The following is a 15,554-nucleotide window of genomic DNA, read 5'->3' on the forward strand; positions in this document are numbered from 1 at the left end:
AAGAATTTATAAAGTTCATCCAAAGCAGTTTACGAGGAAGAGTTCAACAAATTCTATGTGCACTGTAGAAACAGAAAATGCAAGATTGATTTTCGGAATTAGAAGAATCACCGTCAAGAAAAGAGAATATAAAGGACCTTCAGGACTTTGCAAATGAAAATTAACAAAAATGTAGAGCAATTTACAGGACATCAGCATATGTAATTTGCTACTGTGACATCATCCACGGTAGAAACAAAGAAATATCAAAGAACTGAGAATTTTTTGGATTACTGCTTTATTTACTCCTTGAGAAATGACTTACACTTACTGAACCAAGTAAAAAAAATCCAAGGAACCAATGGGTTTGTTCTAGAGAACCTAAAACTCTCCCAATGTCTTTCCAAAGGCCTCAAAACCAACCAAACATTCAACAGTCCCACTGATCTGTTCCATCCCCTATTGATTACTCATGCTCTCAAGGCTTACACTATTTTGCTATCCATTATGTAGCAGCTGAACTCTCGTCTACTTATAAAGACTTACTACTATATGTTTGCATGTTGGAACAGGAACAAGTCTTATAATTACTTTTGTGTAGCAAATTTGGATTTTCATGGTCCTGCTCACGGTTAGATTCCAGTATTTGGCTCAAACATTACCAACTGTATCAACTATGTCTAATGTAACTTCCCCTTGGTCCAAGACAGAGATAATACAAAGCAAAAGACGTCAAGAATTTACCTTGTCCTCAATGGAAGGGCAATACCTAGGCCCTTTTGCTTCAACCCATCCACCATAAGTTGGGGTCTCATGCAAATTATCTCGGATTAATTGGTGTGTTAAGTTTGTCGTGCGAGTTAGGTAGCAGCACATTTGCTCTCTCTCGATATGAAATTCTGGGTCAAAACTAAACCAGCTGACCTGGGAAAAGAAAATTAATGTTCAGCGTCTTCAAATTTAAAAGGAGAGAAAGAAATGAAATACTGTTCCACTGGTGAGAAAATTATTTTTAAAGCGCCCAATGAATTTGGTCAAACTGATCTCGGAAGAAAGTTTAAAAGACTTTTGTGTGCTGGCTACTCGCCGAGTGAGATGCTTTAAACCATGTAACCATGTATTGATCCTGAATAGCCTAATTTTATAATTGCATAGTGATACCTCTTCGTCTCCATGTTGAGCCTCCAAATTGGAAAAGTCTATAGTCCGGCGATCCACACGCGCTGGAGTACCAGTCTTTAAGCGATCTGTTTCAAATCCAAGTTTTTGCAAATTCTCTGTCAATCCTTGTGAAGCTGACTCGCCAGCTCTTCCAGCTGGCATAGACTTTTTACCGACCCAAATCTTCCCACTCATAAAGGTTCCAGTGGTGAGAATAACGGAAGGTGCATAAAAGTTCATCCCGAAAAATGTGGCTACGCCTTCCACATTGTCATTCTTCCCAACTAGGATATCTGTTACCATTCCCTCTCTAATACAGAGATTTTCAGTGCTGGCATACCAAGGAAATTTTACAGTTATTAGCCAGAATAGAAGAAATCATAAATAATTGTGAATAAGAAACATATAGACCTTCAAATTCAAGATTGTATACTTGCCATAACTTGTTGTGAGTAAGTTTTAAATTTTCGGCATCTTATGTCTGCTTAACAATTAATTTTGAAAGCATACCCCCAATAGTCAAATTTGTGACCCCAAAAAGATCTGTAAACAACAGGTAAAAACTTCAGCAAACCTTTCCACTATCTTTTTCATCTCCATGGCATATTCTCTTTTGTCGGTCTGAGCACGTAACGATCTTACAGCAGGGCCCCTGGAGACATTTAGAATACGCTTCTGTAAATAACATCTGCACTGTTAAGATACAACATCAGCGGTAAAAATTTGAACACATATCATAAGGTGTTCAGCGACAGTGACAAATAAGAAACAGTATCTGTAATTCTATTTACACCTATAAGTTAACAAATTAAAGGAGGGTGGGTGTTCTTTTTTTCGAAACTATATAAAACAATAGGGGCCTGTATAGTATAGGAAAATGAGACACGACCACTGCTCGAGAAGATAAGTGAAACCACATCAGAGACATTGCACTGAGACAGAGTCATAAACGTTCAATTTGATCTCCTTCTCAAAACTCTGATACAAGTCAAACAAAATTCGTTTGATTAAAACAATCCTCTAAAGCTAATCCCCAAACCTCACCTAGGAAGATATAAAGCATCTGCGTATCCATACATATGTTGCCAACCGCACAGAGCAAGAGTTTCACTGAGAAAAGAAATTAGAAACAATTACCTATCAGCAACTTTCCCAATATCACCACCAAGTGCATCAACTTCATGTACCAATTGTGATTTTGCTGGTCCGCCTACTGCTGGATTACAAGGCTTCACGGGTAACAAACAATATATCTCAGCATAATTCTAACGTGTATGTACACACAATTACGATTAAAATTCCGAACCTGCCAAGCTATTCGATCGAGGTTCAATGTGAGAAGCAGAGTACTAGCACCCAATCGAGCAGAGGCTAAGGCCGCTTCGCACCCAGCATGTCCCGCACCAACCACAATAACGTCGTAGGTCGAATCAGCACCTACAGATTACTACTACCCGTCTAAGCAAATGTACAAAACTGCCTAAAAATTGGAGATGATGAGAGTGAAGTGGTTGTCACCTGAAGAAGAACTGAAGCTTGCGGCGTAGGTACGGCTAAGGAAGAGTTGGCGAGGGCGGAAGTTGCGGCGGCGGAAGATGCAGAGACGAGGAGAGCGAAAAGGTAAGGAGGAAAAAGAACGAGAGGGGACAATACAAGGGAAGCCGCCGTAGAGATGGCGAAGACTGACTGAGGCGGAGGCGGTGACGGCGGCTCTCATCTCAAGGCGGAGGTTGCGACTTGTGGACGAGTGTGTCAGAGAGCGGACCAAAGGGGTTTGTGGTGGTGTTTCTCAAGAGCTAAAAACGTTTGTGGTAAAATTGATCTTTAACTTCTTTTTTTCTTTCACAAATTATCTTAACTTAATTATTATTAAGAGCTAATTGCGAACAAAAAAAAAACTTATTATTAAGTGCTAGTAAACATTCAATAGATATATTTACAAAACTATACTGCTGGTGGTGGTTATTTTTAAAATTTAATATGTTTAAATATTTATAATTTTAAATTTTTTATTAAGTTTAGATTTATCAATTATAATATTTTAAACTTTTTTAAAGTTTAAAATTTACTATATATAGTTAAATTAAATAGTTCAACTATAAATCCGAATTAAACTTGTAATATACCATAGAACTATATTTGTTTAACACAATTTGTCATTGTTGTGAATCATCATATAATACATAAAGTTAATAAAAATTTATTCTGCATATATTGTGATTTGAATCTTAAAACGGACATATATTACTCAATTAATATAAAAATGTGTGTTCAATATACACATATGGTAAATTTATCATATATAGTAAATTTTTAAATTTTAAGAAGTTTAAAATTATGAATATTTAAAAGTATTAATTTTTTTAAATAATACAGACGAGTTATATGACATGGCGAGTTCTATATATGACATGATGATTTTAAATCAATAATAATAAAACAATTAATGGCATTCAATACTAATAGTTTCCATAATATATTTAATTCTCAAAACACTCTACAAAAATACTAGTATAGATAAAATTCATATTATTTATTACTAATTAAGTTATCCATCTGCGTCCCGAGTCGTGCCTACGTTAGGCAATATGAAGCCTTCGCCTCCGACCCCATCTTTAGAAAACAATTCAATAACTTATTAGATTACTTTTAGCGTAATTCTAAGAAAATATCTTACTTCACAAGGGCACGAGATAGGTTGTCCTGGGGTGAAACCTCGGACAGGAAATTTACAGTAAAATCTGCATATTCCATGTTGGTTGCAGATCCTTCTTTTAAGCAGAGTATGGTAGGGTTTTATCACCGTGTATGGCATATTGTTGCGCCAAAGAGGATCAGGGTTTTACTCTGGCTGGTTGCTAATCAAGTAACTATGACCAATTCAAAGAGGTATCGTCGTCATCTAAGTAATACGAGTGTTTGTCAGATATGTAATGGGGGTGAAGAGACCATAATGCATGTGCTGAGAGATTGTCCTTCTGTTGGTGGCCTTTGGATGCGTGTTGTACCCAGTCGGATAAGGCAGGCTTTCTTCAAAGGTTTGGTCCTTGAATGGTTGTATGCAAATTTGGGATTTGCTGATGGATCAGCGGAGGATGCTTGGTCAATGTTGTTTGCCATGGGATTTTGGTGGATTTGGAAATGGTGGGGTGGGTCTATCTTCGGGAAGGTTAGTCGCTGTCGGGATAAAGTGTTTGTGAGAGGTTTAGTGCAGGAAGATCGTAAAGCGCATATGTTGGCTCTTGATGGAGTTGGGAAACCTTCGCGTGTTGAACGAATGATTGGAAACCTCCTGCGCAAGAATGGATGAAACTAAACACGGACGGGGCGTCGCATGGCAATCCGAGGTTGGCTACAACAGGTGGTGTGATACGACAGGGTGTTGGCGTGGTGGATTTGTACTAAAAATTGGGATATGCTTGGCCCCGTTAGCAGAATTATGGGGTGTCCACTACAGTTTATATATAGCTTGGGGGAAGAACATTCAGAAGCTGGAGGTGGGGGTGGACTCGGAGTTAGTAGTCGGTTTCTACTGACATGGGTTAGTGATTCTCATCCTTTGTCATTTCTGGTACGCTTGTACCATGATTTTTTATCAAGGGACTGATTAGCCCGAATTTCGCATGTGTATAGAGAAGCTAATCGTCTAGGTGATGGGTTAGCTAACTATGCGTTTACTTTACCGTTAGGTTTCCAATTGTTGGATTTTATTACAAATGTTGTAGAAGGGATGATGTCCGAGAACTGCGTTTGCAAGGCATATCCTTTCGTAATATATTTTCTTTATTGTTCTAATAATATAGGGCAGATCTTGTCTTCCCGTGCACTACCAAAAAAAGAGAGAACATTTTACTATAGAAACATAAAGGGATAATTGCACAAGTGATATTTTAATAAATTGAATAAATGCTTTGATACTTTTTTTTCTTCCTTAACTTTTAAACGTGATGTTTTATAAATGAGTTACTGATTTTTTTTGTTTGAAATTTTTGAAATTAGTAATGTAGTTAGTAATAAAGAAGGAAAATATTGTGAAATGACCTTAGTGCAGTAGCCAAATGTAAGTCCTTAATGCACAAGACACCATCATATCAGAGATAGAGTCTCGCTCTCGCTCCCTATGAATGTAGGGATTAGGCTAATGGGCCGACATGTTGTGGCCCAATGGTTGACAAAAAAAAAAAAAAAATATTGGACTAAATTCAAGGGGGGGTGTATTCATGTAAAATTTACAAATCCTATGTTATTCAATGTTCATTAAAATTCACTGTTATTGAACTGATGATTTAAAAATCTACTTTAAAATCCATTGTTGTTCAAAATAGTTTGTGGATTTGAATTTTAATAAGTTTTCAGGATTATGGAGGATTTAATATGTTTAACAACAGTGGATTGATAATACTAATATTAATCCTCTAGGCAGGGTTCTGCGAGTTTTCATAATTGATAACAATTATGTACCGGCCCAAAGAATATTAACTTGAGAGGTCAAACATATTTTTTTAATTACTAATCGATTTATGTATCGGCCCAAAGAATAATATTAATATTATGCGGTCTAAATGAAAGGCCCAATAATTTTTAGATACCTAGCTAGGAAAACTCTAAAAAAAAAGATATATAAACCTAAAATATTGTGTCTGTTTGATTCATCTTAGTAAAAGATGGTATCTTATGTTGTGATGGTCATCTTCTCATCGTCAAAAACCTTTCAGATTTGTTAAGAATTCTAAATACGATCTAGACATTCATGACAGATTTGAAGCTATCTTCACTACTCTCAAATTCATAAACTTGTTAATCGATAAGATGGCATCTTATCTTATGATGGTCATCTTCTCGTCCTCAAAAACGTTTTAGATTTGTTAAGAATTCTAAATCCGATCTGGACATTCATGACAAATTTGAAGGTATCTTCACTAATCTCAAATTCATAAACTTGTTAATCGATAGATAGTTTTTTTCTTTTTCTTTTTCATATTATGTATTGTATTTTTTTCATTTGTTAAACTGAATTATGATGAGATTTATTTAATCACTGATTAACATATTCTCCACAAACTCCTAGATTCATTGTGTACTTATCCATAATTTTTTAAATCTATGCAATTCTTAAATCTTTGATTTTTATAATTTTTGTATTGAATAATTGTCTCTAATTCATATATATTCCAGTCTAAATCTCGATTCTTATTTTAGTTTATTGAGATAATTTATGTATTGAACATGATAATCATCAGAAACATTTTAATTTTGTAACCAATTCCAAATCTAAATGGGCAGCTTATGAAAGATTTAAAGGTATCTTCGATAATCTCGAATTCATATAATAATTAACGATAGTTAGGTTTTTATAGAGTACTGTTCTTCAAATTAAATATTGTAAATGGTTTCATTTGTAAAACTGATGAATTTAGATGAGATTTATTTAATAGCTTATTAATTAACATGTCATTATATGCATATAATCTTAAATTTATAGTGTGCTTATTTGTAATGTTTTTAAATCAATACAAGTCTTAGATCTTGAATTTTGTATCAAATTATTATCTCTTTTACATATATATTTAATCCCGAGATTCAATTTTTATTTTAGTTTACTTGAAATAATTTTTGCTAGAATTAGATAACAGTCAATATGTTTCTATAGTTTCTTCTAATTTTTGATGTCAAAAAGACAAAAGTTTCTTCTGATTCTGTTGTAAATTTATTAATGTAGCAACAATTTCTTCTGGTTTAGGTTTTTGCCTAAAACAATTCTTCATCTTGAACTAATGAGAATATTTTAAAACTAAATAGTATGAATTAAAATTGTCATGGTTATGATGTATTTATTGATATGTATTATTGGTTTTTAGTGATTAGAATCCTCATGTTAATCTCTAGCCTATGGCTAGGGCTCATTGTCTTGATCATATTGGTTACTTTTTCATGGTGTCAATGTGAGATCGACTTGCAATATTTTAATTTCATGTTTTAACTATGTTACCGATAAGTCTATATTGTCTTACTTAGATAATAATTTACCATAGCAATATCTAAGGAATACAATATAGGCCCTCAATCAGTCATATAGAAAAAGAATGATATATATTGCAAGTCAATCGCAGTTTGATGCATTGAAAAGAAAACCTTGTTTGTTTGACCAAGGCGATGTGCTCTCGCTAGCCTGGAGATCAACATGAGGATTCCAATTACAACAAAACCAAAAAAAAAAAAACATGTTAAGAAATACATCACAGTTCCATCTTACATACATGATGTCTCTACATTAAGATTTCAGTTACATAGGTATATTGTCTTTTCCACGTTTGATAACTAATGAGTAATTGAGTATGCATAATTATTTAAAGTCTCTGTTCACAGTGGTCCTGCACCAATTCCTATGACACATTTGTATTGTGTCTCAAATTTTAGAGGTCCATTTTGCTGATTTTTTAAAAAAAAATACTTAATAAATTAAAAGTAATAATGGATCTATAGTTAGTAAAAGGCCCCAAAATTAGCAAACAAAAACTTAAAATTAGCAAAACTGCCTTATAATTGATAGAAGAGGCCTTATAATTAATAAAACAGGCCTCAAGAGAAAACTAACAATTCTACCACATTTCCTACTAAAACTTGACACAACTACAACATTTGTAAATACATTATTCTGGCTACCACAAAGATAATTGAAGAAGACTATTATGTCCTTTCCCACCAAATACATATCGCAATAATTTATTAGAAATATATTTTTAATTGAAAAAATGAAGATGAGAACAGAAACATAAACAATGGAGAAATATTCACGTCTTTTTTTGTGGAACATGTGATTTTTCTAATTTTATTGTTTTTCTAAACTCTAACATCTGGTAAAGTAAGTTTCTTTATTGATTTTACATGTTCTGATTTGCTACAAAAAAATTGGCGATTGATTGTGCTAATACTAGTGGTTGTCCAAGCAATTACGTCGACATTGCAATACCATTAATTTGCTTTCCTTCATGAATGTGTTTGTTCATCTCCCTTCTTCTATTTGAAATCCGTTCAAACCAGCAGACCCAGAGCATCTCTCCGCTACACCGCAATGGCCAAGCACCCAACTATAAATTCGGATCGAAAAAAGAATAACAATTAAGAGAGGAAGCCGGACTAGAAGGGCTCTCTCTGGCGTTGGAAAGACAAACTGGAGAAGTAAACCGATTCAGATCTAAAGTTAACCGGAAAAAAGAGAGGAAAAAAGGGCTCATTTTACTTGGTTTTCTTTTTCTTTTTTCTCGTTAATTAACTTTACTTGTTTTTAAGGACCACTTTTTATAATTATTCACCAAATGGACAAGTTGTTTATCATTTGGAGGCTGACTTGTAGACAATTTTACTTAATGGACTAGTTGAAATTCTCCTAATTTGTCCATTTAGAACACTTGTTTATTTATTAAATTTATAGAAAAGTTTGTAGCTTCATAACCTCTCTATGGACAATTCCGCTTAAAGTACAAGTTTCGTTTATAACTTGTCCAATAGTGAATATACTTGACAAATAAACAAGTTCAAGCTAATTGACAAAGTTCATATTTTCCAACTTGTCCATAGAACATACTGTGTCCACCAAACTAATTTTGTCCACTGTATTATGCTACTCCACCGGATCTATAAGTCTGGAAACATATTCAATTTATAGAGAATCTATGTGTCCCTCAAATAAAATTAATTTACAGAATTTATTTTATGATGACCAATATTAATACACTCACTTATGTGTCATAAGAAAGGCATTATATTCTCAAATCTCATGCTTTTTATCTGAAGGGTATATTGGTTATCTTATCCCAACCTTAAAACTCAAATGTGGTAGTTTTAAAAATAAAAAGAAAATGTGGTATTTGGGAAAATGTTTTAAGAGAATGTAGTAGAATGGAAAAAAAATCCTTTTAATAAAATAGGCAAAACAATTCCACACTAATAGTAAAAAAAATCTCTTATTTAGCAAAAAAACTCCATAAATTAACCAAAAAGTTCTCATAACTAAAACAATTCTCTAAATTTTAGAAAATTAATACAAAAAATTATAAAGGGTTCATAATAAGGAAAAAAAAGATTAGCAGTGATTGTGGCATATGAGTAAGTAATAATTCAGAATGATAAGGTTTTTCCAGAACTCACAACCAAAAACTTTTAACAAAGATAGAAGAATACCGTTTTCAAATAACATGCATGAAAATGTTTCCAACTCTCTTTCTTAAATTCTTATTAAGAACAAGATATCAGAATTAAAGAATTAAGTATTATTAGTATTTGGAAAAAATATAACTGAAAAATTTATTAATTATTAAGGATTGGGAAAAAATGTCGATGTCTTTGTGTCTTAGTTCCACTAAACAACAGATATCTCCTTTGGATAAGATTTTCTGTGTCGAATCCTTTTTCTCCCAAACCCTGACGATTCCGCTTTTTTCTTAATCTCCTTCACACCGCATCACACCACATCACACTTCTCTCTCTTTCTCTTTCTCTTTCTTTCTCTCTTGTATGAAACGAAGATCACCAACCTATAATAGAGAAGGAGAGGCGTCCAAGCCTTTACAATATCACTTAGGCTTCCCGAAAACGGTCCTAAACCGAGATAATTAAAGCCAAACCGACCATTGGTTTAATCAATAAATCGACCAACTTAATAAACCAATAAGAATTAAACCGACTCCACTTTAATTCCAGATATAAAATCCAATATTTCATTATTTTGTAGGACATGGGCGTTACAATAAGGATATGTGCTTTGATCCTCTTATTTATCTATGTTAGTTTTTGATGGGGTTGTGGTTGTGTGAGTTTGGTTTAGTTCCCTCCTCGGGCTTTGTCTATTGAAGGCAATCTAATGGTGGGTCCTCTTTGATGCTCATGTTTGTTTCCTCTATCCAGCGCCACAATATTGAATATTCTATGTAAATGCTCTTCGGATATAAACTTGTGGTGGAGAGTTTTCATATCTGTCGTTTGTGAGCTTTCGATATTTGCCTTTTGTCCTATTTCTTTAAGGTTCTTCTTTTATGTCCGCCCTTTGGGATTTCTGTCTCCGGAGGTTTACATCTACTTGCTAGCTTTGTTTTCGGAAGGATCTTGTTCTTTTTCCGTGATGTATAATTCAACCGTATGTTATCAATAAATCATTCAGACATGCAGTTGTAATTTTACTGCCGAAAACTGCTGAGAAAACTTTCATTTATTTTTTATTTGATCGTTTAATATGTACTTTACATTAAAAACGTACTTATTCAATTCAAAATTTTCAATTATTAATTATTTTCTCAATTATATAATGTGTCATTCATGATTTATCAATTATTCAATTTAATAAAGTAATACAGTATATATATATATATATTTGTAATTTATAATTAAGATATATAATAAGTTTAGTCAAACCTTATATTAAATTCTAGTCAACCTGAACAAATATAGAACATTGACTAACGGTAATCAATACAAAATAGTTGTTGAAATGTGAGATTTTACTAAAGAAAGAAAAAGAAAAAAACATATAAAAGAGCTTTTGATGAAGACCAAGAAGCTATTTAAAAAAAAAAAATCTATCTTTCTCAAAAAAATTATAGTGGAAATTGTACAAGGGATATCCCGAAAACATTTGTCACTATTTTCTTTGTAGTCATAACGACAATTTCGTTTTCTAACAACAACATTTCGGCAGAAACTGGTTAGCTACTATTGTTCGATTGTCTTTGATCATTTGTAGAGTTGTTTTTGTTTAATTGTCTTTGATCATTTGAAGAGAATTGTTAAAATTATATTATTATTTTTTTGGCTATAAAAAGATGAAGTATTTTATTCGAATGTCTTACATATATGTAACTTGGGTTGTCTAATTGCAGTGATCCAGCCATATGCTCGTTGCATTGAGTCATGTGCGCAGTATTATGGAAATAGGAAATGTTACATGGACTGTAGAAGACAACATTATGATGGAGGACAATGTGATTATACTATTAAAGGTCATCCAGTACCACAATGTTGCTGCTACAATTATTCAAAATGATACTCCTCGTAATTGGCGATTTGAGTACTGTAGTAGAGTATTGTTTTTCTCTTAAAATATTTTAAAAAGATGAATTTTGTTTTATTTATCTCTTCAACTTCTCATTAATGAATTTAATAATAAAATAAAAAGATATTCTTGTCAAAATTGTAAACAGAATTTTGCTCAGTTAAAACTTAATTTGATAAATTAGAAATTATAAACTATATAAGATTTCCGAAGACAGTAAGGGCATGTTTATAGGGAGATCAGTTTAGGGTGTTCTTAGAGTATAAATATTGTGAAAATAATGTAAGATCAGTAGTTAAGAACTTTTGTTAAAAAGTTAGTTATTGGGAGAACATGTTTAAGATCTTAATATTTAATAATATAATATTCTTATAGAAATTTAAGAATGTTTAATAAATACATAGATTAATGTTTAATAAATTTTTTAAGAATGTTTAATACTATTTAATAATATAATGTTTATTAATATTCTTAAACATATTACAATTATAAAAATTTATAAAATAACATTTTAATTGCAAACTTATAAAACTTTTACTAAAATTCAAAATACAATGCCATATTTTTATGAAACAAAAAAAAACATTGTAAATAAAATTTAAAAAAAAACAAACAAACATATTACTTAATTAATTAAACAAGACAAACATTTTATTTAATTAATACATAGATTAATGTCAAAATTTATTCCATATATTTTCAACCAATCCGAAAGAGACACGTCACACAAGATCATGCCCAAGAACAGTTCTAGAATAAGATCAGTGAGCCTGATCTTAAATCCACTATTCAATTATTTTCATTTTTAAAATGCCTAAGAACACCCCATGTGTTTTCCCTATAAACATGGCCTAACAAAATTGTTTTTTTTGGGACTTGAGCAATATCAAATAGTTAAGGAAGACGTGCAGAGTCATTCTAGGTGACGAGGTGTCAGAATGGCTAGTGGTAGTGGGCATGGTCTGTAGATTTGTTTCCGGAAGGATGGTCTGTAGATTTGTTTCCGGAAGGATGGTCTGTAGATTTGTTTCCCAATCCATACATCTTTTTTTTTTTGGATCAAAATCCCAATCTATACATCTAGATATAGGTAATCATATGGAATACATCTAATCATGCTGCTACTTTGTGGTTGGTGAGATTAAGTGATATGACCTTTTTGGTCGCTAGGGAAGACTAGTACGTACACATGCAGAAGCATCTTATTGTAGAAGAATGATCTTTGCACGTGTAACTCGTCTTATTGCCCGTACTCCTTCAAAGCCATAACATGAAAGTTGTTTCAGTTAATGAAAATGCTTTAAATTTTCGTTCCGGTGCCACTGAGAAACAAGCTCAGAAATGAGACTGCTGTTTAAACTATCGTTTTACGATTCTCATAAATTTCCTAATAACTTGTTGAATGTCAGAATCTCATAACAAAAACAAAAGAGACAGGTTTGAGATGGAAAGAGGAAGATCATTGTAAAGGGAACTGAAGTGCAGAAGATATGGCTTGAAGAAAGAGAGGATGCACATCTTCACCACAGAACACCTCCGACTCCAACTTCTCCATGTGAGGCCATATCTACACGACATGGAGAAAGTAAGATTCAGTCTAAATTTCTTAAAACAACATCCAACTCTTAGTATTTTTTTTTTTACCTCACTCGCATATTGCCTTGTAAACGCTGTGAGATAGCCAAGTGTTGATATGGACCACTGTTCTCTCTCACCGACTTCACAACTCTTCTTTGGGTTTCCATTCTCACTGTCCACCTCCATCGCCGATGACTTGTCATCTTCCGCACCTATAGATTTTAGATCCTGCACTGATCTCACTTTTGTTGAATCTGGGAGCCGTTCCTTCAACACACCCAAGAAACTTCGGAACAGCAGGAGCAGTAGAACCTATGCACAATGCAAGTTAGCTTCTAGTAAACCAAAGGAATAAGATCTTCTGCTGCATTAAAAAGGACTCAAAACAGATATAATACCTCGGTTTCAGAGAGAGCTCTGTTAAGAAGGGCCTCTTTTGCCTCGAGGGACTCCCGAAGAGATAACTCCGCCTCTCCTGTCTTCTCCACTGTTGATTTCAAACGCTTCATCTTCGCTGGATTGTCACCAAGCACGGGCTCACCCTCAACTAGGGAGAGTTTGCTCTCAGCAGCCTCCAACTCTACTCGTGCGTTTGCTGAAGCTTTCTCAGCTACCAAAACATTTTTCGTAATGTTTAATATTTCTTTCCTTAAATCAGAGATACGATTATAAGTCTTGTTAAGAGCATTGCGAAGTATCTGCAGGGAGAGAAACAAAAATCAGAATATAAACAAACATGCTCTACAGAAAGTAGATTAAATATTTCTGTTGAGGGTCACAACGGATAAGTTAGAACGCAGCTGACCTCCCACGGCTGATCAGACACATGAAATTGATCAACATTTTCTGGAGAGAACACCCATCTAACAATTGCCTGATTAGACACTAGTCTATAACCCATCATCCTATCAATTGCCACCGCTGTCATTTGTACATTGTTCTTCCAGTATGTACTCACTTGAGATAACAGAATCACCTGTTTATCACTATCAGGACAAAGTTTTGCAAATACTTGGCCATATCGCTCCAGGACAGTGACCAAATGAGTGAAACTTTTTGATCCGATGTCAAGTAAAGTTTGTACAACTACTGAAAGAGTGACTTCAAAACCATGAACTGGATATATCATTTCGTCAATCCACACCATCATGTCACGTGCAGTTTGTTTTTCTTTGACCTTCTTACTCAATTCGGCTGACAATTTCTGTTCTTCTGTTTTCTCTTTAGTACCCTCTTCCAGGGAATACATAAAATTCTGACCAGCCTTTGCAGGAAGCAATTCTTCAAGGGCACTCGCATTCTCAATGCTCTGTTAGACACACATAGAGGACACAAAATAGCCTGAGAAACGATATCTGATGCTAAGTTTAGAATGATATATCCATGTGAAAAAACAAGATGAAACATTGATCGCCCATGAACTATAAGCGAAAGGTTAGGTCATGCTTAACTTTAGTAGCTACTAATAGCCTGGGAATATTTTTTTCTAATTTACGAAATAACTAATGTATTTCTTCCAAAAGGAGAAAAGCGAAAGGATAGGTGATGCTTAAGTACCAATACAGTACTAACTCCCTAGCAACCTGATGTTCTGCAACAATACGACCTTACTATATCCAGTTCAGCCGAACCATTTAAAATTGAGAATTTCCAACCTAACGTAAATGTGGAACACGCCCCATCTAAACATGTTCCATATTGCGTCACCACCCGAGCCGGTAAAGAGGTCAAGGACAACAGAATATACGAAATCATGACAAAAAGAAAATTCTTGTTCGGCAGGTGATCTGTTACCTGCTTAATTTTATCCCAGTAAGACAAGCGTACTTCTCTCTGTAAAACCTCCTGAACAAATACACGCTTAGGGGCCCATTTGGGAAGGTCCAAAACATAAGCCCACTCTTCCCACGGCCAGATGAATTGGAAGTTGGATCTGTCAAGTATGGTAGTATAGACATGAGTAGACAATACGTAATCAACTCCATCTGATGAATAACTGATTTCTCAATTGATCGACAAATCAAGACTCAAAGAGGACCGTTGTATTACGTTAACGGATAATCAGTATTAAAAATATGTCGAGTGAGAATCCAAATTTCATGTTTCAATAATTCAATCATGAGCCAGATAAGCTACGAAATCTCCTATCATATATGGAACATCAACAAATATTAGACAACATAGCACCTTTTCAGATCACGAAAATTCAGAGGTAAGAAAAATGAAATCATATACTTACAAGTGGTGAGAAAACCATAGTATAAGACGGGTCCTGGATTCCATGTCTAAGTCGGAAATTTTCTCAAATAGTGCACGAACAGCACCAGCAACAACAGCAGGAAAGGCACCCGGAAGAGCCTAAAATAATTAAATATTTGGAATCAGGTAGAAAAAAAGATCACATAAGGGAGTTAAAACCATCGAATGATTAGAGAAATCCTTCGTTGCTACCTTACAAAGATCCATAATCACGAGTGTATAATAAAGAGTCTTGAATGGTGGCTGTGGTAGCAGTAGTATCTGAAAAACAGCAGATCCAATTGTCATATCTGAAAACCATACTCTACGAATAAATTTTCTGGAATTATTCGCTATAATCTGCCAGAAAAGGTATGCTTTCATATACAATGTGAATACTCACTAGAGAGATAAATCCCAAAATTTCTACAGCAGAACATACCTGAGAAAATAATGTCTCTGCCATAAGATACTCATACCGAAAAGGAACAGGAAGATTAGCCATGTAGGACGCGCACTCCTTCCGACTAGCTTTGCAATAAATTAATTAGTG

The 15,554-nt window shown here is 33.9% G+C and overlaps 3 protein-coding genes across 4 annotated transcripts in view; 1 reads left to right on the top strand and 2 right to left on the bottom strand.

Moving 5' to 3' along the window:
• Nucleotides 695-2,951, bottom strand: LOC104766625 (tRNA uridine 5-carboxymethylaminomethyl modification enzyme MnmG). Of its 2 annotated transcripts, none has more exons than XM_010490540.2 (6): nt 2,659-2,951; nt 2,447-2,577; nt 2,278-2,369; nt 1,715-1,792; nt 1,141-1,471; nt 695-903 (listed from the first exon to the last, which is right to left on the bottom strand). In XM_010490540.2, exons 1-6 carry the CDS (start codon nt 2,855-2,857, stop codon nt 712-714), a joined length of 1,023 nt encoding a protein of 340 aa, XP_010488842.1. In that variant the 5' UTR covers nt 2,858-2,951; the 3' UTR covers nt 695-711. The 2 variants fall into 2 exon arrangements, with proteins under 2 accessions (XP_010488842.1, XP_010488841.1); XM_010490539.2 differs by having other exon boundaries at nt 696-903; nt 1,715-1,828; nt 2,659-2,950.
• LOC109130857 (putative defensin-like protein 62) lies at nt 4,678-11,176 on the top strand. The gene is made up of 2 exons (XM_019240930.1): nt 4,678-4,681; nt 11,013-11,176. The coding sequence occupies exons 1-2, from the start codon at nt 4,678-4,680 to the stop codon at nt 11,174-11,176; spliced, it is 168 nt and encodes a 55-aa protein (XP_019096475.1).
• Nucleotides 12,459-15,554, bottom strand: part of LOC104766627 (nuclear cap-binding protein subunit 1-like) — a 6,386-nt gene continuing 3,290 nt past the window's right edge. Inside the window, exons 11-18 of the mRNA XM_010490543.2 lie at nt 15,444-15,528; nt 15,215-15,283; nt 15,003-15,121; nt 14,558-14,696; nt 13,569-14,072; nt 13,162-13,461; nt 12,830-13,075; nt 12,459-12,752 (exon numbers count right to left, since the gene is read on the bottom strand). Of these exons, the coding sequence (XP_010488845.1) occupies nt 12,645-12,752; nt 12,830-13,075; nt 13,162-13,461; nt 13,569-14,072; nt 14,558-14,696; nt 15,003-15,121; nt 15,215-15,283; nt 15,444-15,528 (1,570 nt within the window). The 3' untranslated portion in view covers nt 12,459-12,644. The remainder of the gene's footprint in view (nt 12,753-12,829; nt 13,076-13,161; nt 13,462-13,568; nt 14,073-14,557; nt 14,697-15,002; nt 15,122-15,214; nt 15,284-15,443; nt 15,529-15,554) is intronic.

The sequence above is a fragment of the Camelina sativa genome, chromosome 19 (genome assembly GCF_000633955.1).
Source record: "Camelina sativa cultivar DH55 chromosome 19, Cs, whole genome shotgun sequence".
Lineage (NCBI taxonomy): Eukaryota > Viridiplantae > Streptophyta > Magnoliopsida > Brassicales > Brassicaceae > Camelina > Camelina sativa.